At 35.2% G+C, this 26,093-nt stretch overlaps 1 protein-coding gene across 6 annotated transcripts in view; it reads right to left on the bottom strand.

Annotated features, from left to right (window-relative positions):
• The window catches only part of PHIP (pleckstrin homology domain interacting protein), a 142,580-nt gene that overhangs the window by 25,175 nt on the left and 91,312 nt on the right, over window positions 1–26,093 (bottom strand). For 5 of the 6 annotated variants that reach the window (XM_016955892.4, XM_016955893.4, XM_063813213.1 and 2 more), the window contains 10 exons: window positions 24,600–24,676; window positions 22,123–22,354; window positions 17,822–17,941; window positions 9,984–10,091; window positions 9,251–9,375; window positions 9,037–9,119; window positions 5,145–5,256; window positions 4,903–4,964; window positions 2,316–2,471; window positions 909–1,029 (listed from right to left, as the gene is read on the bottom strand). In XM_016955892.4, the coding sequence (XP_016811381.2) occupies window positions 909–1,029; window positions 2,316–2,471; window positions 4,903–4,964; window positions 5,145–5,256; window positions 9,037–9,119; window positions 9,251–9,375; window positions 9,984–10,091; window positions 17,822–17,941; window positions 22,123–22,354; window positions 24,600–24,676 (1,196 nt within the window). The remainder of the gene's footprint in view (window positions 1–908; window positions 1,030–2,315; window positions 2,472–4,902; window positions 4,965–5,144; window positions 5,257–9,036; window positions 9,120–9,250; window positions 9,376–9,983; window positions 10,092–17,821; window positions 17,942–22,122; window positions 22,355–24,599; window positions 24,677–26,093) is intronic. The other variant, XM_054686067.2, reaches the window with a different exon arrangement.

Here is a 26,093-nt window from a genome sequence, read left to right on the forward strand (position 1 = left end):
ATAGCCCCTCACAATGAGATACAGAAATAAAATTTAAGTCATAAAAAGAACCAAAGGCACATTTTATATAGAAAAATATTAATACAAAATATGAATAAAGCTTCTCTAAGTTAAAAAGAAGAATAATGGAAAGGACTTCAGTAATAAATAACTGGTCACAAAAACTTTTAATGCAATGTTACACAAATTAAATTGTTGGACTGCTAAGCAAAGGTCATATGAGAAAAATTAAAACTAAAAACAGGATTCCAATTATTTAAAAACTATAAACATATTTTTTGACAAAACATTTTAGGTAATAATAAAGCCTATTGACAATTAAAGACATTCATCAAAATTACCTAGATAATGCAAATTAATTGAAATTATGCCTGGGCCATTTAACTCTAATTCTTTTTCATGCTAAACTACAACTATGAAAAACTGAGTATTTTCAAATTTCAGTGTTATAAGTAATGGACAAGCTGAATATAGGCAAAATAAGAACAAAATACATAATATGAATACACAATTTTTATTATATATTATATTAAAAATCAATGAACAAATATTTTAATGTTATCTAGGAGAAAATGAAATACCTTGCCTTGCTTTATAAAATACAATATAAAGACAGTGAACATCAAATCATGTCAGCCTCTAGGAAAAACTGTATCTAGGATCTAGGAATTGTATTTTAAGTGTCTAAAGACCAGCAGCATCGACATTACTGGGACTTGTTAGAAATGCAGAATCTTAGGTCCCACTCCAAATCTACTGAATAAGATTCTACATTTTAACATAATCCCCATAATCTTATGTGCATTCCTATATACAAAAAGTTGAGAAACACTGCTAAAGAAGATCAGTAAATGGGTGGAAAGATCACCAGCTTTCCTTTGATAGTAGCTACATCAAATGGTTCTAACCTGTAAAACCTGTTTTCCAGTCTTTGTTTAATTGTACTTAGATCCGTTGGATATGCCACTACTGTGCAATACATGGGATAGGCTTGCAGATCCACGGGGGCCACAAATGCTGAGGCAATATCTAAAATAAATAGATAAGTTTGTAAATTTATTTTTGTATGCCTAAAATAATTCAAGAAGAATTCTGCTTGAATTAAGACTTAAAAAGTCCTAATCTACATAATCATTAGTCTGCCACTGTCTTTTCATAAACAATATAGTGTAACTGACATAAAGAGTCTCACTTTTTATTATGTCTACATTTACACTGCCAAATTCTAGGGGTATTGTTTTATTCATAGGTTCACCGGGAGAAAGAAACAAATTATATATACATATATCAGACCTAATAAGTACACATACATTGCCGTAATTGACAGTTGGCCATTCCTGAATCTATATTTGGCAAAGCCATTCTATTATTAACACTGTAACATACTGCATTCAAATCTAACCTTTGACTTTCTCAAACGTATCCCTTTATCTCAACTTTACATTATTCTGTGAAATATTAGACAAGTAGAGAAAAGGAAACAGACCCAGAAGTTTTGATTCAGTGATACTGACCCAATACACACCGTAAAGTTGTACAGCAAAAACTATAACTAGTTAAGATCACTCCCAATTTTTTGCTCATTCGCATATAATACTTAATATCCTAAAATATTGCTAAAATTATTTAAGGTAGTATTTATAAGGCTATTCCTATAAAGTGTTGGCATTTTATAAAATACTTCAGATTTGAATATTCCTCAATCTCCGTGTCCATCCAGCTCTTCTTACTCATGTTAATTTCTCTCTAGACTCTTTGCAGCTGATTCTTTATTGAGAGAGTGGGTTGCTACAAACCACCACATAATCTAGTTACTTCAGAAGCCCAGAATTCAGATAATCAAGTTTTGTGGTCACTGTTTTCTTTTAACAAGGCAGAGCAATTAATATACCCTCTCCTCTCCCCTTAAGAAGATTCTCTTTTGTGTGTGTATATTAAGTTGGGGGAGACCAGTACAAGCTACCCATATAATTATAATTCAGCTTTCAATCCTCCTCCTCCAATTCATATCATGTCAGCCTGAATATGTCAAGTGTTTTAAATTGGGTTGTGGAGGACCCAGTTTTTTCAGAGATGCCTCTGGCACTTCTAGGAGGCCCTTATTCTAAAATTCAGCTATCGTAACCTAATTTATAACTGTTTTAAATAGTTAAGTCCTGTGTTAAGACCACATTCAAAAAGAGATTCCACTTAAAATGTCTGAAACCACTGACTTAGGATATTGTGAAAAAAAATTTTTGTTGGAGAATAACAGTATTTTTCCATTACTTTGTGTTCTGCCAGTTTTTTCTATACTCGTGTGTTGCTTTACTTACCTAGTGTCATCAACTGGTTTATTCCTGCCACAATTCTTTCACATTCTTCATCCCTGGGATTGGTACCCCATTCTCCATCAAGAGGTTTATAGATCAGTGATCTGCACTCACCATCAGTTAAAGGAACACTGGTACCTAGTTCTTCAGGAAATACAGCTGAAATAGAAAAGCAGATCATTGCAAATACATGGTAACTTATTAGTATTCAGGTTAGCTTTAGAATGTAAAAATAACAGTCACAAAATTAAAGTATATTTTGTATAGATTTGTAAATATACAAATCTATACAAAAGGAAAGTATGTTTCAAGGGTCACTAAAATTTAAACTAAGTTTTAAATGATACTATAAGTAATTCTCTAAATAATTACTTCTCCAAAATTATACCTGAAAATCTGCTCTGTAATCAAGTACATGTGCAGAAATCATTTCTATAAAATATGCAAATTTCAAAGTTTTCTGAATCACTTCATAATTGCCATGTTTACTTTGATAAAGTATACACAAGGTAAAACTGAACTAAAGTGACATTTTCTAGAAATACTTCAATCAAAGCTTCAATTTTTGAATGTAGGAACAGAGAGAATTATGAAAACTGACAAATGATGCTTATGCTTATTACTCATAAATTATGAAGGTATGCTTTCTGCATGCTTGAATCTTTAACAGTTTTAGCTGAGAGAATCACTAGAGGGTTGCGGTAACCCAAAATCTAGAAACGTGCTAGGTAATTTTTCCTTTAGACTAAGTTTTGGCAGATACACTCTAGAAAATATGCCACTGTTTGTGTACAATCAAAATTCTCATCACAAACTACGATTAAACTCTACAGGTTCGTATGAATGTGTATCCAAATAGAACAACAACAGTAACCACCCTTCAATGTATTTAGGTAGGAAACAAAACAGTGAATCAGTATCACTTATTCATTTAAAAAATATCCAAGGCATTATAACAGCAACTGGCTGCATTGCTATCATATTCACAACAGTTCAATGTGAGTTCAAATTCAAACTTTCTTTTTAATAAATGAGAGAAACAAAACAAAAACATAAGCCATGTAACATGGTTACCAATTAAGATATTTTATAATTTTAAATAGCTCTAATTTAGCAGTGAGATAAAAAAATATATTATTGGCATTAAATTTTCAAAGTGATAATTCCTGCAGAGAACTAATCTTAGCTAATCAGTATGACAATTTTCTCATTTCTGAGGTCTACGAGACTGGGTTATTTTCTCCAACAGTTATTTTCCCTCTGACTTTGGATTACAATAACTACTGAGCAACTCAATTAATGAAAGATTATTTCTACTATGTTAGAAATTAGATGTTTTCCTTTTTGTTTTTTAAAGATCTTATTTATTTTTATCTGCTAAGAGATGTAATATATTATTATTATTTTTGAGATGGAGTCTCGCTCTGTTGCCCAGGCTGGAGCACAGTGGTGCAATCTCGGCTCACTGCCACCTCCGCCTCCCAGGTTCAAGTAATTTTCCTGCCTCAACCTTCTGAGTAGCTGGGACTACAGGCGCACGCCACCACGCCAGGCTAATTTTTGTATTTTTAGTTGAGACGGGGTTTCACCATGTTGGTCAGGCTGCTCTCCAACACCTGACCTGGTGATCCACCTGCCTCAGCCACTCAAAGTGCTGGGATTACAGGTGTGAGCCACCACTCCTGCCCTGTAATATATTATTTTTTAAAAATCAAACAATATAGAATAACGTAAAAGAATTTATGAAGTCTTTATAATGCTACTCTATAAATAATCATTATTAAAATCTCTTCTAATCCCTTTTTGGTTTATGCAATTGTGCATGTGTGTTGTATTTTTTACAAACAAACAAAAATGGGCAATGAAGTGGAAAGAAAATATAATCTCCAGGCTTTGGTCCCAACGTCCTTTTCTCAGTGCAAGGAAGATGTCATACTCACTGCCTAAGGCTAATTATTCAATCCTGAATGTGTCAGGCCATATGCATAATGACAGTTATATTATCATTATTAATTATAACTATATCTTCATTGAGCTCTTATATGTGTCAGGCTCTACAATAAGCACTTTACACACATGATGCTATTTAATCTTCAAAGTAGCCCTATAAGGAAGGTATTAGCTTTGATGGTTTCTAAGGCCGAGTACTAAAAAGTTGGGGTGTGAGGCTTTATGGAACTTGCCAAGATCACATAAAAAATGACAAGTCAGGATATGAACTGATGTCCGTCTCACTCAAAAGCATGACGTCTTAACTATTATGTTACACTTTAAACACTCTGCTAAAGTTACAAAAGTGTCTCTGCCTCCCAAATGCACACTTTCTTGGGTGAATAGTAATTAATAAAACAATTTCATATTTTGCTGTAATAAATTAATTTCAATCAATTCCAAGGAGGCAAGAGTTATATCTATCTTCTTCACTGCTGAATCTCCCCTACTTCAAGGTGTACAATAATAAATACTTGCCAAATGAATGTTTTCTATTTGATACTCACAACTGTAAGTGGTAGCATGTTAGCAAATCTTAAATAATTTCTTAAGAAATTAACTCCATAATGGAGAAACAAAAAGCCTAACACACACTTACCATTATTAGGTATAAGCTCCATATCCCAAGGACTCATCTTTTCTGTATCTCCATTGTCCCAGCTTAAAGAAAGAAAAATCATTATATTAAAAAATCTAAATTATTGTATCACAATTTTAATAAAATCCATTATCAAAATAATTGCTTCTGTGTTTAAAAGAAGTCTCTTTATCTCTTAATAGATGGAAAAAAAAATTCAAAGCAAGCCTAGGTGAACTAAAATACAACAAATATTTCCTTACCAAACATTGTAGCATTGAAACAGACTATCAGGGTACTCAAGTTGAAGAGGTTCCTGGCTTTCAATTGTTCCAAACCACCAGGCATCATCTATGACAGACCTGAAGCGGTCACCTGGCCAAGAACAAAATATAACTCATTATTCTGAAATCCATGGCTGCTGTCACTGCTTTTTCCTAACGTTAACCTTTAAGTACCTAAACTGCCTGTATGATTTCAGAAGACAAAAAGTGAACCACAAACTCCAAAAATAAGTAAGTACAATCAGCAATACCAAGAGAAAAAAGGAATTTAGTAAGCATACTTGAAGTGTGACTTAACAGTTTTCAATTCTATTTTTTATATTTCATTAAGGTATACAGAAATTCACTTGTTTTAGGCATTTTTACCAATCTAGCATTTTAAATTCATCATTAACACTATACCCAAACTTTTCACTGAAATAAAATTATAATTGCAGCAAGTTCCACCAAGAATTACTTAGTCTTTTAATTTCTTACTTTCTGTAAGCAAGTTTCCCCAACCAACAAGCAATCAAGACTCCGCGCTAAAAACAACAAACAACATAAAATCCAACCTGTCTTCCTTCATCTCAATCACCCTTAATACTCACTCACTCTCCCTTTCCTGTAAAAGGAAACAAAAAAGAAACAAAAATAAAACAACTATTCTTTTTAAAACAGAGGACACTCCTTGTGTCTATTTCCTTATCCAATTGCTGTCGTCGTATTACTTAACCTGCTTTTTCCCAAAGACCTGAATAAGCTATAAATGCTATGGCTTTTTCTTATCTAAATCTTCTCATGTTCCTTCTGTGTCATAAGAAAACTGTAAGTCACTTACTTCCTTTATGCAATGTTTTCCTGTTCCTCAGCTATCACAGTACTTGAGTTTTCTCGTGGCTAGCATAGGCTAGAGTCTGAAAGACTTGGGTTCAAATAACGTATCTGTATAACTTTGAATATATTAATTATTTTTGAACTTCATTTTCCTTGTCTATAAAATAGAAATGGTGATGTCTACCTCCTGGTAGTTTCTGACTAATGAGTTCTATTAAAGCACTCTACATTTTGACACACAGTTAAGTTAAAATGAATTAAGTTAGCAATTAATCTGAATCAGTTTTATTTTTAAACTCAAAGAGAAAAGTAGTTATGTTCTCATTTTCTTACCAAAAAGGATTTAAAAGTTTATAAAAACATATAGCATGAAATGAATTAAAAATTAGAAAAACAAGGTAAAAGAATATGATAAAAAAGAAAATTGGAGCCAGGAGAAAAGTTAATAGAACACAACTGCATGCTGTTGACAGTTGTTCCTCAGATGCATACTAGTGACACTTAACAAAAAGCTACTATATAGTTTAATAAGAAGGATTCTTGACACCACCACTACTTCACACTAAACATAAAGTTTCAAAGAGCTGTATCTTATGACCCTACACAGACTGATTATTATGCTAAAGAGGAAGGACTGAGTAATGTGTGCCTAATCATAACGAACAATAACTGTAGAATAACAAGAAAGATAAGCAAAGAACCTGGACTACTACTGAAGTCCACCATTGAGAGTAAGCCTTAATACATTTCTGAGGAGGGGCTGAAGTAAAAATTACTAATGTAATTTTAAATGGCAGTCAGTGGGTGAATGCATATATCCTCAGATATAAAAGGCTAATTAGATACTAACTTTAGAGAGATATTAACCCATAAATTAGAATAAAATTGTAAGATCCAAATGAGAAAATTATGATGCTCATTCATTTTAACTCTCTGTGATTTGTCCAATGTTAGCCACATTACTTTGCCAAGGTTATGAGCTCACTTCTGGAATATTGCTGCACTTTGATCTCTATTATTTGTTCCGCAATTTATTGGCAAATGCAACTCCTTAAAAAATAAAATTTATCGGCCGGGCGCGGTGGCTCATGCCTGTAATCCTAGCACTTTGGGAGGCTGAGGCGGGCGGATCACAAGGTCAGGAGATCAAGACCATCCTGGCTAACGCGGTGAAACCCTGTCTCTACTAAAAATACAAAAAAAAATTAGCCAGGCGTGGTGGCAGGAGCCTGTAGTCCCAGCTAATCGGGAGGCTGAGGTAGAATGGTGTGAACCTGGGAGGTGGAACTTGCAGTGAGCCAAGATCACGGCACTGCACTCCAGCCTGGGTGACAGAGCAAGACTCCATCTCAAAAATAAAATAAAATACAATTTATCATATCAAGTAATGTATGTGAAAAATTTAAACAATCAGATGTACCAAAGGCTGATAGCCAAAACCAAGAAAAATGTTTTCATCTATTTTACCTACTAATTCTTGACTTACAGATTTCTTCACTCATCAATTTTTGACAGTAAGTATCAGAGTTGATTCTTGAAGACATGGGTTTTAACTGACCAGGTCTACTTATACACAGATTTTTCCAATAAACAGATTTGGCCCTCTGTATTGGCAGATTCTGCATCAGCAACCAAATGCAGATTGAAAATACAGTATTAGTGGGATGTGAAATCCATGAATATGGAAGGGCCAACTTTTCACATCGGGGGGTTCCGTAGGATCAATTCTGGAACCTATGTATGCAAAGATTTTGGTATCCATGGAGGTCCTGGAAGTAATTCCCTGTGGATACTAAGGGACAACTATAACCTCAATACAACTGTGCATAAAATGTATGTGTATTATATTTAATCCATATTCAATTTTTAATCATGACTGTGTAAATACTGCTTGCTCCTAAGCAAAACAGCATATAATTCCTTCCTTATATAATTTTGTTTTCCCTAAAATTAATAATTGCTTCATTTTTTTAATGCTTGGTTTTCAGTGAATTTACAATTAAATCTTCCCACAATCTCTAACAGCTCAAGCTGTAAAAAACATTCTTCAGTGTAATTTTCCACAAAGACAAACTTGTTAGGTAAGTTATGTGTTCCAATTTTTTCCCCCTGAAGACCTTCCTCTTGAAGGAGATTTGGACCTGCTAGGTAGCTGCTATCCTGAGGCTTCTACTGAATATTATTTGGGATTCCTTTTAACTTTTCCTGTTCTGGACTTCCTGTTTCCTGAGGGGATTCCATTCTTTTCCCTTTCTTGGTTACTCCCTTATTTGATGAAACACATCTTTTAAAACTTCTAGGGAAATGGAACATGAGATGTAAATTTTCTTTCTAACTTCCATGTCCATAATTTTGATAACTTCCAAATTTTCCTAATTTCTCCTTACAGAGCACATACAAGTTTTTAACAAAGGACAAACCACCATGTCAATGCGTTCTAGTGGCACTGAAGGACAGACTGGTATATCAATTGATGTGCTTTTTCAAACCATACATACCGTGTACACATCATACCATGACACACACTGGTCCTATATGAAATTTTTAAGAGAACTACTCTCATAAGTGGCACATCATCTATATGTAAATTAATGCACCTTAAGTGCCTGAAAACTTTTACAGATTTTAGTTTCTTTGAGACTTGTTTATGATACTAATTTTAAAGATTATAATAGGATTAACCAATAAAAGAAAAATGTCAGTTTAGCTTTAGTCCCAGTACAAACTTATACATCTTGTTAAGCTTCTTTTGGCTTCAAATTTAAATTCTGTTATTAATATTTTTATACAAAAATTTAACTTAACATGTAAAACATGAAAAGAAAAAGTCAAATGTAACAGAAAAAATGTTTGAAATTTCAACATCGACTGTTTTCATTCCTAAACAAAACTTAACAATACCTCTGACATAGTATCTTACTTTGCTATTAACATTCCTACAAATAGCAAAAAGATTTCTCTGATAATCTTTTTCTCAATTATGAAAAATAGTAAATCACTTACTAAGAAAAAAAAACCACATCAAACATCTATAGCTTCTAAATAAATTACCCACCTATATTCCATCGCCTATATTTTGCGTCATCAAATTGTTGTCTCAAGACTAGGAAATCTATAACGTCAGGCATATCATGGTATCTAATTACAAACAGAAACAAATTGATTAGGTCACATACCTAAAAATACCTAAAAGATGTTCAAATGTATCTGAATCTTGAAAAACAATCTACAATACTAAGAAAACCATTGCCTCTTTCAACAGTCCTTACTTCATGGTAAATGATCCGCCAGTCAGTTTACCAGTATCAGGATCTAGAAAAGCAAGTTTAAGGCAGCAAAGGGTAGGTAATCCCACTTCATACTTTATGCCAACTATTTTCATAAGTTCTTGTTCCTGAGAGAGACAGAGAATATAAGAAACCATCTTTACAAAATAAACCACAAAATAGACTGCTACACATTGTTGAGAAAAAACTTCTTGGTTTAAATCTTGATCTGGATGGTGATGACTCTGTACATGTAAAAATTCACTGAGCTCTGTACTTAAGATTTGTGCACTTTATAGTATGCAAGTTACAATGAAATTTTTAAAACGTAAAAAAGGAAAGAAAAATAAGGAGAACTTTACTAAAGTATAGTTACTAAAGTAAGTTTTCTATCACCATTCCAAAGACCTATTGGTAACTGAACTACTGATGACAAATCTAGAAATACGCATCAAATTTACGAATACAAAGCTTACTTTAGACTTATTACCTAATTTTCACTATAACTAAATTTTGTACCCAACCCATAAACTGCATTGGAGTATATAAATTCAGTCAAATCTTGTGTTTCTCTGGATGAAAATTAAACACCTCCTACTCTCTAGGACTGCTTCAATTAAACAAGGTATCTTCATGATGCAGTTTCTTATTGTGTTAATAGTAACCTTTGATACAATTTTCTCCAAAATCCATAATTGTATTTTTGGGGCTATTAAATAAAAAATCAATGTCATACCCGTAGCTCCATTTTATGCCATGGTTGTTTTTTGGGATTGATACTATATATTTTATTTTTCCGGGCCATTTCAACATAGGCTTCATGTCCTTGTCGGAAATAATAAACCTAAAAAATAAAGTCATAATCTTACAACCTGGATGTGTTTCCTTTAATCCAATATACACGGTATCAGCTGAAATTGCAAAGAGAAAATCTAATGCCTTTTGAGCTAATAGAAATTCTAATATTTTCTCCCTCCTCCTTTCTCTCAAGTTGTCTTGACATCACTAAATCATAACCAAAGTGTTCTAAATAACATTACTTTGAATACACACTTATAAGTTAAGATGAAAAGTTATTTTCTGGTTTCACCATTTTATTCTTAAAATCAAAATAAGTTAATCTATGTTGCATAATAACGTTGACTAATAAGCTTATTGTCCTTTTTTGTTGTTAACTTTTTTAGCAAGTAGTTTGTACATATGCAGAAAACATTGAAATGAAAAATGTACTTTCACATATATTTTAATCCTTACACAAATCCTGGTAAGACAGCAGGGCATACATTTATCCACATTTCATGAAGATCAAATTTAAGTGACTCCTGACTACTGTCTTGGAGAACTAGTACTTAAACACAGCAGTCTGACACCCACTAGTAGAAGAACGTGTTTTAAAATGCTAAGTTTTTAGTAACATTTTGGGATAGCCACTATCCCATACTTTCATTCTATTCATTAATACCATTATTGTGGGGAGGGGCCGAGATGGCCGAATAGGAACAGCTCCAGTCTGCAGCTCCCAGCCTGAGCGATGCAGAAGACGGGTGATTTCTGCATTTCCATCTGAGGTAACGGGTTCATCTCACTAGGGAGTGCCAGACAGCGAGCGCAGGTCAGTGGGTGCGCGCACTGTGCGCGAGCCGAAGTAGGGAGAGGCATTGCCTCACTCAGGAAGCACAAGGAGTCAGGGAGTTCCCTTTCCTAATCAAAGAAAGGGGTGACGGACGGCACCTGGAAAATCGCGTCACTCCCACCCGAATACTGCGCTTTTCCAACGGGCTTAAAAAACGGCGCACCACGAAATTATATCCCGCACCTGGCTCGGAGGGTCCTACCCCACGGAGTCTCGCTGATTGCTAGCACAGCAGTCTGAGATCAAACTGCAAGGCAGCAGCAAGGCTGGGGGAGGGGCGCCCACCATTGCCCAGGCTTGCTTAGGTAAACAAAGCAGCCGGGAAGCTCGAACTGGGTGGAGCCCACCACAGCTCAAGGAGGCCTGCCTGCCTCTGTAGGCTCCACCTCTGGGGGCAGGGCACAGACAAACAAAAAGACAGCAGTAACCTCTGCAGACTTAAATGTCCCTGTCTGACAGCTTTGAAGAGAGCAGTGGTTCTCCCAGTACGCAGCTGGAGATATGAGAACGGGCAGACTGCCTCCTCAAGTGGGTCCCTGACCCCTGACCCCTGAGCGGCCTAACTGGGAGGCACCCTCCAGCAGGGGCACACTGACACCTCACACTGCAGGGTACTCCAACAGACCGGCAGCTGAGGGTCCTGTCTGTTAGAAGGAAAACTAACAAACAGAAAGGACATCCACACCAAAAACCCATCTGTACATCACCATCATCAAAGACAAAAAGTAGATAAAACCACAAAGATGGGGAAAAAACAGAACAGAAAAACTGGAAACTCTAAAAATCAGAGCGCCTCTCCTCCTCCAAAGGAACGCAGCTCCTCACCAGCAACGGAACAAAGCTGGATGCAGAATGACTTTGACGAGCTGAGAGAAGAAGGCTTCAGACGATCAAATTACTCTGAGCTACGGGAGGACATTCAAACCAAAGGCAAAGAAGTTGAAAACTTTGAAAAAAATTTAGAAGAATGTGTAACTAGAATAACCAATACAGAGAAGTGCTTAAAGGAGCTGATGGAGCTGAAAACCAAGGCTCGAGAACTACGTGAAGAATGCAGAAGCCTCAGGAGCCGATTCGATGAACTGGAAGAAAGGGTATCAGCAATGGAAGATGAAATGAATGAAATGAAGCGAGAAGGGAAGTTTAGAGAAAAAAGAATAAAAAGAAACGAGCAAAGCCTCCAAGAAATATAGGACTATGTGAAAAGACCAAATCTATGTCTGATTGGTGTACCTGAAAGTGATGGGGAGAATGGAACCAAGATGGAAAACACTCTGCAGGATATTATCCATGAGAATTTCCCCAATCTAGCAAGGCAGGCCAACATTCAGATTCAGGAAATACAGAGAACGCCACAAAGATACCCCTCGAGAAGAGCAACTCCAAGACACATAATTGTCAGATTCACCAAAGTTGAAATGAAGGAAAAAATGTTAAGGGCAGCCAGAGAGAAAGGTCGGGTTACGCTCAAAGGGAAGCCCATCAGACTAACAGCAGATCTCTCGGCAGAAACTCTACAAGCCAGAAGAGAGTGGGGGCCAATATTCAACATTCTTAAAGAAAAGAATTTTCAACTCAAAATTTCATATCCAGCCAAACTAAGCTTCAGAACTGAAGGAGAAATAAAATCCTTTACAGACAAGCAAATGCTGAGAGATTTTGTCACCACCAGGCCTGCCCTACAAGAGCTCCTGAAGGAAGCGCTAAACATGGAAAGGAAAAACCGGTACCAGCTGCTGCAAAATCATGCCAAAATGTAAAGACCATTGAGACTAGGAAGAAACTGCATCAACTAACGAGCAAAATAACCAGCTAACATCATAATGACAGGATCAAATACACACATAACACTATTAACTTTAAATGTAAATGGACTAAATGCTCCAATTAAAAGACACAGACTGGCAAATTGGATAAAGAGTCAAGACCCAGCAGTGTGCTGTATTCAGGAAACCCATCTCACCTGCAGAGACACACATAGGCTCAAAATAAAAGGATGGAGGAAGATCTACCAAGCAAATGGAAAACAAAAAAAGGCAGGGGTTGCAATCCTAGTCTCTGATAAAACAGACTTTAAACCAACAAAGATCAAAAGAGACAAAGAAGGCCATTACATAATGGTAAAGGGATCAATTCAACAAGAACAGCTAACTATCCTAAATATATATGCACCCAATACAGGAGCACCCAGATTCATAAAGCAAGTCTTGAGTGACCTACAAGGAGACTTAGACTCCCACACATTAATAATGGGAGACTTTAACACCCCACTGTCAACATTAGACAGATCAACGAGACAGAAAGTCAACAAGGATACCCAGGAATTGAACTCAGCTCTGCACCAAGCAGACCTAATAGACATCTACAGAACTCTCCACCCCAAATCAACAGAATATACATTTTTTTCAGCACCACACCACACCTATTCCAAAATTGACCACATACTTGGAAGTAAAGCTCTCCTCAGCAAATGTAAAAGAACAGAAATTATAACAAACTATCTCTTAGACCACAGTGCAATCAAACTAGAATTCAGGATTAAGAATCTCACTCAAAACCGCTCAACTACATGGAAACTGAACAACCTGCTCCTGAATGACTACTGAGTACATAATGAAATGAAGGCAGAAATAAAGATGTTCTTTGAAACCAACGAGAACAAAGACACAACATACCAGAATCTCTGGGACGCATTCAAAGCAGTGTGTAGAGGGAAATTTATAGCACTAAATGCCCACAAGAGTAAGCAGGAAAGATCCAAAATGGACACCCTAACATCACAATTAAAAGAACTAGAAAAGCAAGAGCAAACACATTCAAAAGCTAGCAGAAGGCAAGAAATAACTAAAATCAGAGCAGAACTGAAGGAAATAGAGACACAAAAAACCCTTCAAAAAATTAATGAATCCAGGAGCTGGTTTTTTGAAAGGATCAACAAAATTGATAGACCGCCAGCAAGACTAATAAAAGAAAAAAAGAGAGAAGAATCAAATAGACGCAATAAAAAATGATAAAGGGGATATCACCACCGATCCCACAGAAATACAAACTACCATCAGAGAATACTACAAATACCTCTACGCAAATAAACTAGAAAATCTAGAAGAAATGGATAAATTCCTTGACACATACACTCTCCCAAGACTAAACCAGGAAGAAGTTGAATCTCTGAATAGACCAATAACAGGAGCTGAAACTGTGGCAATAATCAATAGCTTACCAACCAAAAAGAGTCCAGGATCACATGGATTCACAGCCAAATTCTACCAGAGGTACAAGGAGGAACTGGTACCATTCCTTCTGAAACTATTCCAATCAACAGAAAAAGAGGGAATCCCCCCTAACTCATTTTATGAGGCCAGCATCATTCTGATACCAAAGCTGGGCAGAGACACAACCAAAAAAGAGAATTTCAGACCAATATCCTTGATGAACATTGATGCAAAAATCCTCTATAAAATACTGGCAAACCGAATCCAGCAGCACATCAAAAAGCTTATCCACCATGAACAAGTGGGCTTCATCCCTGGGATGCAAGGCTGGTTCAATATACGCAAATCAATAAATGTAATCCAGCATATAAACAGAGCCAAAGACAAAAACCACATGATTATCTCAATCGATGCAGAAAAGGCCTTTGACAAAATTCAACAACCTTTCATGCTAAAAACTATCAATAAATTAGGTATTGATGGGATATATTTCAAAATAATAAGAGCTATCTATGACAAACCCACAAGCCAATATCATACTGAATGGGCAAAAACTGGAAGCATTTCCTTTGAAAACTGGCACAAGACAGGGATGCCCTCTCTCACCACTCCTATTCAACATAGTGTTGGAAGTTCTGGCCAGGGCAATTAGGCAGGAGAAGGAAAGAAAGGGTATTCAATTAGGAAAAGAGGAAGTCAAATTGTCCCTGTTTGCAGATGACATGATTGTGTATCTAGAAAACCCCACTGTCTCAGCCCAAAATCTCCTTAAGCTGATAAGCAACTTCAGCAAAGTCTCAGGATACAAAATCAATGTGCAAAAATCACAAGCATTCCTATACACCAACAATGGACAAACAGAGAGCCAAATCATGAGTGAACTCCCATTCACAATTGCTTCAAAGAGAATAAAATACCTAGGAAGCCAACTTACAAGGGATGTGAAGGACCTCTTCAAGGAGAACTACAAACCACTGCTCAAGGAAATAAAAGAGGATACAAACAAATGGAAGAACATTCCATGATCATGGGTAGGAAGAATCAATATTGTGAAAATGGCCATACCGCCCAAGGTAATTTACAGATTCAATGCCATCCCCATCAAGCTACCAATGACTTTCTTCACAGAATTGGAAAAAACTACTTTAAAGTTCATATAGAACCAAAAAAGAGCCCGCATTGCGAAGTCAATCCTAAGCCAAAAGAACAAAGCTGGAGGCATCACGCTACCTGACTTCAAACTATACTACAAGGCTACAGTAACCAAAACAGCATGGTACTGGTACCAAAACAGAGATATAGATCAATGGAACAGAACAGAGCCCTCAGAAATAACGCCGCATATCTACAACTATCTGATCTTTGACAAACCTGAGAAAAACAAGCAATGGGGAAAGGATTCCCTATTTCATAAATGGTGCTGGGAAAACTGGCTAGCCATATGTAGAAAGCTGAAACTGGATCCCTTCCTTACACCTTATACAAAAATCAATTCAAGATGGATTAAAGACTTAAACGTTAGACCTAAAACCATAAAAACCCTAGAAGAAAACCCAGGCATTACCATTCAGGACATAGGCATGGGCAAGGACTTCATGTCTAAAACACCAAAAGCAATGGCAACCAAAGCCAAAATTGACAAATGGGATCTAATTAAACTAAAGAGCTTCTGCACAGCAAAAGAAACTACCATCAGAGTGAACAGGCAACCTACAAAATGGGAGAAAATTTTCGCAACCTACTCATCTGACAAAGGGCTAATACCCAGAATCTACAATGAACTCAAACAAATTTACAAGAAAAAAACAAACAACCACATCAAAAAGTGGGCAAAGGACATGAACAGACACTTCTCAAAAGAAGACATTTATGCAGCCAAAAAACACATGAAAAAATGCTCACCATCACTGGCCATCAGAGAAATGCAAATCAAAACCACAATGAGATACCATCTCACACCAGTTAGAATGGCAATCATTAAAAAGTCAGGAAACAACAGGCGCTGGAGAGGATGTGGAGAAATAGGAACACTTTTACACTGTTGGTGGGACTGTAAACTAGTTCAACCATTGTGGAAGTCAGTGTGGCGATTCCTCAGGGATCTAGAACTAGAAATACCATTTGACCTAGCCATCCCATTACTGGGTATATACCCAAAGGACTATAAATCATGCTGCTATAAAGACACATGCACACATATGTTTATTGCGGCATTATTCACAATAGCAAAGACTTGGAACCAACCCAAATGTCCAACAATGATAGACTGGATTAAGAAAATGTGGCACATATACACCATGGAATACTATGCAGCTATAAAAAATGATGAGTTCATGTCCTTTGTAGGGACATGGATGAAATTGGAAACCATCATTCTCAGTAAACTATCGCAAGAACAAAAAACCAAACACCGCATATTCTCACTCATAGGTGGGAATTGAACAATGAGATCACATGGACACAGGAAGGGGAACATCACACTCTGGGGACTGTTGTGGGGTGGGGGAGCAGGGAAGGATAGCATTGGGAGATATACCTAATGCTAGATGACGAGTTAGTGGGTGCAGGACACCAGCATGGCACATGTATACGTATGTAACTAACCTGCACAATGTGCACATGTACCCTAAAACTTAAATAAAAAAAAAAAATACTATTATTGCTCCAGTTGTCTGGAACTTTAAATGATGGAATAGTGCTGAATAATGAAGACCTTCAAGCACCTTCAAGCACCAGCAGCTAAAAAGACAACCTAACCATTTTGAAAGGAAATCATTCAACAAGGAATTACAAACTTTTCTGGCCATGTTGAAATAATGTATTAAATATAATTTCACATCTTAATGCTACAGGATGTTAAGATCTATCACTGTACTATACCACAACAATGTGGTAATGCTCTGTGGTCTTCAAGTCGTATGAGGCAAGTAGGATTTTTAAATAAATTCTTTCAGACTGTTCTTTAGAATCACTCTAGCATTAAAAAGTTTTTGTTTTCTTTTTTTTTCTTAAAGTGTCAATTACCACTTTAAACTGTAAATTAGTGTGCTTTGCTAAAGAAGCCTCTATTTTAATTCCCAATTTATTTATGGTCAATCTGTTGGACACCAGATAACACTGCCTCTTAAAATTTGTGTACAAAACAAGGAGACATTAACCTTGAGTAAAAAATGTTGAGACCAGTTCTTACATTTTCATTCTAAATTCACAAGTACATATTCTAAAACAATGGTCTCATCCTCATTTTCTTAAAAATTAAACAGTATTTCTTATTCTAAGATTATAGATTTTTTAAAGATCTAATGAACTGTGAACACTGTGGGTAAACAAAACACTAACACTTTTTGAAATAAAATTAAATGAAAATAAATTGCTAAATTTCATTTTTCCTTTAACATGGTATACATTAAGCCTTAAAATAAATGAATATATTTTAATTTAAAAAGAAAAAGAAAGCTGGCAATAAAACCCTCTTACTAAAACATACATTTCTTTTTAAAACACTAACAAAATTTTCATTCTTATAATATTCAGATTTACAGCAGCTTCAAAGAAGATTATCATTAGATTTTCACTCCTAATTGTACTTTCTCCATACATAGATACAAACATCTAGAATGAGATACTTTACAAAACTGCTTCTATTTTCCAGAAGTCTATTTCAAGAGCTGTTAAAAAATGTTTAAAACTATGTGAGGAAAAATGGATAATTTAAAACTTTTAAAGTACCTCATCACCCATCTGTGGCACAAATGGACATCTTCGGGGAATAGTATCTGTAATCCATGTTGATGGCAACCATTCTTCTAATGTCAAACCATTTTCAGTTAGTTCTCCCACAGCCAATCTCTGACAAAATTTAGAACATTGTTAAGTAATAATCAAAAAAGCATTAATCCACCAATCTACTCTTTCAAATAACTATAAAGATGATTAAATAAAAGGGGAAGGGCACCATTGTACAATATTATATACAGTTGGCCCTGTGTATCCGTGGGTTCCACATCCATGCATTCAACCGACCTTGACTGAAAATATTTGGGAAAAAAATTCCACAAAGTTCCAACAGGCAAAACTTGAATTTGCTACATTCTGAATACTATGTTGAATCCACACAAATAAAATGATGTGTAGGCACTGCAGTAGGTATTATAAATAATCTAGAAATGATTTAAAGTATATAAGAGACTGTGTGTAGGTCACATGCAAATACTACATGCCATTTTTTATAAGAGACTTGAACATCCCTGGATTTTGTTATCTGCAGGGGTCTTGGGACCAATCCTCCGTGTCTACTGAGAGATGACTATCCTTTAAGCAACAAAACACTTATTCTAGAAAAAATGGCAGCAGTGGCAACACAGTTATTCAATCTCTCCAAATCACTGTCTACAAAGAGAACTAACTAGAAGCAAAACCCAAAAATCCATAGCCAACACTCACAACAAGGTAACAAGATATCCCCACAAACCCCAAAGTACAAGCTCTGTGTATTCTCCTTTCCTTTCAAAATGCTATCAATTTTATAAACATTCCATATAACAAACCAAGACAGCCTAGAGTTTTTTTTTAATCCTAGTTATAGTAAGTTACAACTAAATAAGGTATTCTCATAGGAGTTGAGTAGTGCAAGATGTAGAAAGCTAATTATTTCCATAAGCTGGACATTACACTTCTACACAGCATGAGAAACTATGCCTCTGAGAAAGTTCCTTAACTTTGCTGGTCACCCACAAGTGGCCACAATGGTCTTGATGTTGTTACCTTAGACTCAGGAAAAAAATGAACTTTCTAAGAACATTTGAAACCTAATATTTTTACAAGTAAAAAAATGTTATGCAATTGATTAAAGTCTTTTGTGAATCACATGTAAAACATTAAAAATGATTGTACACTAAGACTGCTACATTTTACTTGTGTTTTTTTAAAAACAAGGTAGTGTAATTATCAGTATAAAATAATACTTGTTTACTAAAAGAAGCAATGCCATAACATGATATCAGAGAACACTACTTGCAATAGGTAATACTACTACTTCCCAACTGTAGTAGTTGTCATTTTCCTCTTTTTCCTATTAGCCACAGCCACACTGAGTGTTTCTCAGTCAAACACATCAAGAGCATTACCCTGGAGAGTTAGGGTAAAGGTCTTTGGAATTTACTGTACGTGAGATGGGCTCGTTACAGAATTTTAGGCAGAAGCACAGTACGATCTCACTTATATTTTAAAAGGATCACTCTGGATGCATCAAAACAAGGATCAGCAAATCATGACCCTCAGGGCAAGTCTGGCCTGCCACAATTTTCATAAATTTTTATTGGAACACAGCCATACCCATTTATGTATTGTCTATAAATGCTATTATGGCAGAGTAGCTGGCCTTCTGTAGAAAAAATCTGTCAACCTATGCTTTAAAGAATAGACCCTAGGGAGAAACAAGGAGAAACAGGAAGACACATGAGATGCTACCACAGTAATATAAATGAGAGTTCAGGGTGATTCACACCAATGTGATGGCAGTGGAGTGGTGAAAAACAGTAAAGTGCTGAATATACTTATAATCCATTAGATAATTAATTCCCTGATGGACTGGATGTGGAATATGAGAGAAAAAGAGGAATCAAAGATATCTCCAGGGTTTCTGGTATAAACAACTAAGAGAGTCGTCATATTACGGAGATAGAGGGCTGGGGTACAGCGGGTTTGAGAAAAAAGCTTGGTAAATAAGTTTTGTAGGTGTTGGATGTGAGGAGTAAAATGATACCCAAGCAGTAATTTGATATATACACAGTTATCAAATAAAGTAGCCATTATGTTATGCACTGAGTATATCACAGAGATCCCACAACCCAGGAACTTCCACTGTGCTTTATTCAGAGCAGCTGCTTTCAGTTTTGTATACTGAGGAGCTAAAAGTTTGTTTGAAAAAGGTTTCCTTTGACTAATAAAAAGGAAAAGAAAGACAGAAAAGTTTGAAAATCATAATTCTAGCCTCAATATGGACTATTAATTGCTAGGCAAGGATTTCTCCCCATAAGGAATTTATCTATGTTCAATGGGGAAGCTAACAACTTTTACATCAAGACAGGTAAGTTGTATATTAAATAAGAATAATCATATGTATGACTGAAAGACTTTGGGCATCACCAAAAATCATTATGAGGACATATCTTATTCCCCAATAATTCCTGAGGAACTTAGAATGTTTGGTTGAGGAAGATTTCTGTCACTTATTAATTATAACCATTAAAGGGTTAAGAATGCATTGAGTATTCTTTAACATTTCCAGCTCCATGATTTGAGGTTTTTTTAAATATGGAAAGTATAAATAATTTCTTTCCTTTCCAACCATGGGAATGCTTGCTTCTAGGTGCAGCTCAAATCTTATTTCCTCTAGGAAATCTCATCTGAAATCCCAACATAAGATGACCCTGTTTAAGAATGGAAATACTTTTATGTTTATTTGAGATAACTAGAGGACTAGGGAATAAGAACAAGTCCATCTACTGTTACATCACTGCTAGGCATGCGAACAAAATTTAAACTAAAGGGAATACTCTCCAGTATCCTAACCTTACCATATTTAAAGTGACCCACATAATTCTATTGGCAGAGTCATCCTATCACAATACTTTGTTGCAACAACACAGTGAAATTAAAACATGCCAAATGTTAACAATAGATCTATATGTGCCAGTGCATGAAGGAGCCCATGGTATTAGTTTGAGGAAAATTATCAAATTAAGGGGACCAGATGAAGCAAACTGTACTCTTGGGATGAAGGAACTGTTCTCACAGTAACTTATCACTGCAAACCTCAAAAGTTCATCAAAACTGTCCTGAGATGAAAAAGAATATTTACCTAATTAGCCAGACACATGGCTAAATCAGTTTTCTTTAACCAATCTGTCTACTACATACATAAAATAACAAATCAGACTACATTTATCATCACTGACAAGGTAGAAAAGAAAATGTGTGGGTAAATGTGTGGCATTCTCTTTGGTAAAGCTTCCCCAAACAAAAGCAAAGGAGACAACAAGAAAAACAGCAGCTGTGGAATCCAAATTAAAGTAACTCATAATTATAAAGCTGAAACAAGAACTCAACAAATGTAGATAAAATAAACACTTAAAACAGATATATTCTTATACTTTTTGAAAGCTCTGTGGGAATAAAGACCCTACGGTCTCCTATTTAATTCTACAAACGACAATTTATACTTAAATGGCAGAGGTTACAAAAAAATCTTCCTTTTAACCAAATACTGCTTCCCATTTACAGTCTTTTGGGAAGCAGAAAACATGCCCCTCGTGTTGTATTTACTTTAGAACAAAAATTAAACAGGTCTCATTTTCATTCCTATGTTAAAGAATTTCAACTCCATAAGAGCTGACAGATATTCTTCCTATAATATTTCTTACGTTCTCTGCTTTCTCTCAAATTGTCCACAGACCTAATTGTGGTAATCAAATCAATACTGCTACTGACCAAAGGACTGAAAACTTATAGCTCACACACTGTAGATTAATGAAGGAATGTTACAAGACCATCTTACCCCACTTTAGCTTCATATTCGCCTTGGGGTCAACTGTAACAAGTTGTGTCATTTCTACTCTGTGTGATGTTCCTCACAGACTTTGTTTATTTTCAGCAATAACAATTAATAAGGATGGTTAAACATAAAGGCAATTCATAGACTAATATACTATATGTTTTGTATCATTATGTATTTCACATTAAAAAATCCCACCAAACTGTCAAGAAAAATCTGATCTTTTTAAGGTTAAATGTTCAATGTTTAGAATATGGCAATTTTGTAAGTAAATACTTTTACATGTTAAATACCTAAAAACTCGAATAAACTAAATATATTTGAGTAAACTTTTTTACTACTGTGTACTTCTGAGTTTTTTCTATTATTATTTGCTGATACACTTCAACAATGTTTGTGATCAATTGTACTTCAAGATGTGTGCTTTAAACTGTTTCTCTAGAAAACACCAAATTTGTAATGTTAAAAACCAAACCTTTTGTTTTCTTTCTTTGGGCTTCTTTTTCTTTGGTGATATTGGTCCATCTTTTTCTTCATTTACTTTTTTCTTTTCCTTTTTAATCTGTTTTTGCTTCTGTTTTTCAGATTCTTCTTCTTCATCTGAACTGCTTTCTGCTTTCTTGGTTTTATTCTTAGGAACTTTCTTTGGTGGCTGCAGATTAATTCCTGCATCTGCTGTCCAGTCAGAGTAATCACTGGAGTAGTCACTAGAAGGAGAGAAGGGATTATTAGACAACACACAAGATAAAATTTTAAGACTTGTTTTATAAAAACGAAAAGAAAGATTATAATAAAGAGAAATGACAGAACAAATACTTAAACTAACAAAAAAAACTTCCCTAATTTTCAACTCATCTTCAAAAGTTTCTTGAAATTCTATAGGCTTTACTTAAATATCGCAAAAAAACTCCCCCAAAACCTGAAGATACATAAAGTCACAACTTTAAGTGAAAAAACAAATTTAAGTACCTTCCAAGATTTTAAGAAAAATATTGACTTCTGAGTGTTGCATATGTTACAAATTCTGTGAGCATATAAAAATAAGAGGGGGTCACTTTTCTCAGTTCTATTGACAGCAAAAAGATAACCGTGGAGCGTGGAGAGCACAGAAGGTGTCAACATTAAGGAGATATGGGGATTCCTTTTTTAAGGGGAGGTGGGAGTTCCAGACAGGGGGAACTCTTATGGTCCAGTACTAGTGCTCTCAGGGTAGCTGGATATTGAACTGGCAGAGTCAGAAGTGTTCCTACCCAGGGGAAAGACTGTGTTTGCAAACTTTACTCTGCATGTAAAGTAACAAAATTTCATTTAGATAAAATTATTCTACCTACCTACACCCTACACGTTAGGTGTATCTTATGCTTCAAAGCATGCCATGATTCAGAAAAATACAGGCCTTACTATATTTTGTATACTGCTTCCAATCATGTTTGTCATTTCTTTTTAGTGTACCTTCATTGACAAATGATTTACTGAACCAATCATGTTGCAAAATAAAGAATCTAGTTGTATTATCTTCTATATTAATTTTAGTATGTGAGCATATTTACTTATTTTGTACAATTTTATGAACATAAATGTCTTAAAGGAACCTAAGTTATACTACGTTAAAAGCAATAATTAGCTTTCCCAGATTTAATGATATATGACCTCATGCCTCTAAAAATACTGCTGTTAACATTAACACTGAAAAAGCAGATTTTTCTGGAGCTTTATTCCATTGTCACTAACCCTCCCCACTACCCCTCTCCACTGTCCAAATGTTCTTTATAAGCACGTACCTAAATCTCTGATTATCCTAATCATCCCAGATAAGAATCAAATAATTAAGATGTTCTCTAGCATGATTTAGTGATTTCACTATGAAATTTAAAATGATTTTTAAGAACTTACACTATTTTCAGCTATGCTATTCTAAAATAGGTTGTCTTCAACTTATGAGCATTTTATTTATACTAGCTCCAGCCATGGCCACTGTAAATAGTACCTGCCAAATCACACAGTTATCACTCTCTGGAGTACTTGGCTCTTACAGAAGATCTTCTGCTGTCAGCATAAACATAATTACAAACTCCAGAGTCCAGCATTCTTTACAACCGTCCTCAACTGCTAAAACCACCACTACTCTTTTAATACAGGAACTCCTATGTCATCTCAGGGTTTGAAATACTCTGATTCTGCTGTCGAGCCAAAAGAAATTCAATTTTTCCTTCATTGACCTGTTTTGAATACATAAAACTACTAGATATAACCACACACATTTGCACATCATTACCAGAAATCACTACTGTGGGAATAGGAGAGCCCTTGATTGTACAACTGAGGAACTCTTACAGCCTCTACTTCATACTTTGTCTCTTCTATTTTAAGAGCCACTAAGGTGGGGGATAAGTGTAGCAGCTAATCATAATTGCCATCCCCAAAGGCTATACTCTCTTTTTGCTATTAAGACCTTGCAAAGTTAGCCAAGGTCATAAGCTCTGCAACAATGTGAATCGCCAGTACAAGGAGTTGAAGGAATCCTCACTGGTGTGGTCAAATAAGGTAGGCATAACAAGAAAAAGAAGAGCTTATTCCTCTTATCATTAGTATTCCATAAATTCCACTATATAAGATAGTTAACTCAGGAGGCTTGCATTGCTTTCTTAACTTCACACTTTTCAAAACCAGTAATGAAACTGGTTTGCAATTCAACATTATAATGGTATTCAGAAGAAACAATACTAAGATGATAAAGTTAAAAGCATCATTTTGCAGATCTAGTTGCAATCACCAAAAAATTATTTTCTATAGAGAACATATATCAGAAAATCTACATTTCATACAACTTCAAAAACTCTCTGAAGAACTTTGAACTTACAGAGACTTTGAAACGTGTTGCTGGTTAAAAAAAAAAAACACCTTTCTAAAGATTTTATATAACATTTGGAAAAATAAAAAGCATTCATTTACCTAGAACTGCCATCACTGTGCCATGCTCTCTCTTCTTCTTCGGATGTTCCACCACTGACAGCAACTACTTCGCCTTCCTAAGATATGTTGAATACATGTCTTATTGCATAATTTTATAAAATAACATTTTATGATTACAGAAAATATCAGTGATATCTTATAATATCAGTCATATTGGGATATTTAAAATTTGATTTAAATTAGTTGCAAAGGGTGTTGTGGCTCACGCCTGTAATCCCAACACTTTGAGAGGTCGAGGTGGGCAGATCACTTAAGGTTAGGGGTTCGAGACCAGCCTGGCCAACGTGGCGACACCCTGTCTCTACTAAAACACACAAAAAATTAGCTGGGAATGGTGGCAGATGCCTGTAATCCCAGCTACTTGGGAGACTGAGGCACGGAATTGCTTGAACCCAGGAGGCGGAGGTTGCCGTGAGCTATCGCACCACTACACTCCAGAGACTGTCTCAAAAATAATAATAATAAAATAATAAAAGAGTCAGCTGCTTCTCTTTAAAAAATTAGTTGCAAAATACAGCTTTTACCTTTTTTTCACAAATAAATGAGAATATGTAAATGTATATAAAGACATAATACTTACTAATATTGGATTCAGAGCAATCCTACAGATTACCATTGTAAAAGCCTCATAACATATCTAGATAAAATGATGTCAAATTCCATATTTACATTTGAAATTAATTTTTACTTCTTGAGCCTTTTTAAAACACTAAGCTTTCTCTTCTATAGGTGCTTTGAGAAGGCACATTTATGTTTTATTTATTATAGGCACATTTATGTTTTACTTATTAAAACAGCTGTCCCATATAAAAAAGGATGTTCCACTTCTGGTCTTATTTTATCTAAATGGTAAAGGATTAAAAAATACTTAAACACTCTGTTTCTCTTTGGTAAATATTCATGAGTAAACAAAGAATATTATCTGTGAAAGCATTTTCTTCATAAAGTTGGGTTTTTTGATGGCAAAAATGTTGCATGTCTTCCTCACTTAAATAAACTTTATGCTCCAATAACAATAACACCTCGTATTTATTAAGCTTTTACTGTATGTTACAAACTATTCTAAGCACTTTGTATGTATCACCCCATTTGGGCTTGACAATGCACTACTGGTGATAGAGAGTTACTTAAATAAACAAACTAAAGCTTTAAAAATTTGAGAATTTTGCCCAAGGTGGCACAACTAATAAGCAACAAAACTTGATTTAAGCCCAGGTCACTTTAGTCCAAACCCTGGACAACATTCTGTAAGAATGGTGTTACTTACTTGCTGGGCATATTCAGATAACTTTTAAAGAGGACAATGGGGTGGATTCTTTTAATATTTAAATAAAATAATATACTTGGGACAAAAGTTTTCCCATTTTGATGTTTTAATGAAGAATGTGAATTATATGTCTATTCCACAGTTATGAAGACTAAGCAAAAATGAAAAAATCACATTTGCATATTTTATTAACAAAAAGCATATTT

The sequence above is a fragment of the Pan troglodytes genome, chromosome 5 (genome assembly GCF_028858775.2).
Source record: "Pan troglodytes isolate AG18354 chromosome 5, NHGRI_mPanTro3-v2.0_pri, whole genome shotgun sequence".
Classification (NCBI taxonomy): domain Eukaryota; kingdom Metazoa; phylum Chordata; class Mammalia; order Primates; family Hominidae; genus Pan; species Pan troglodytes.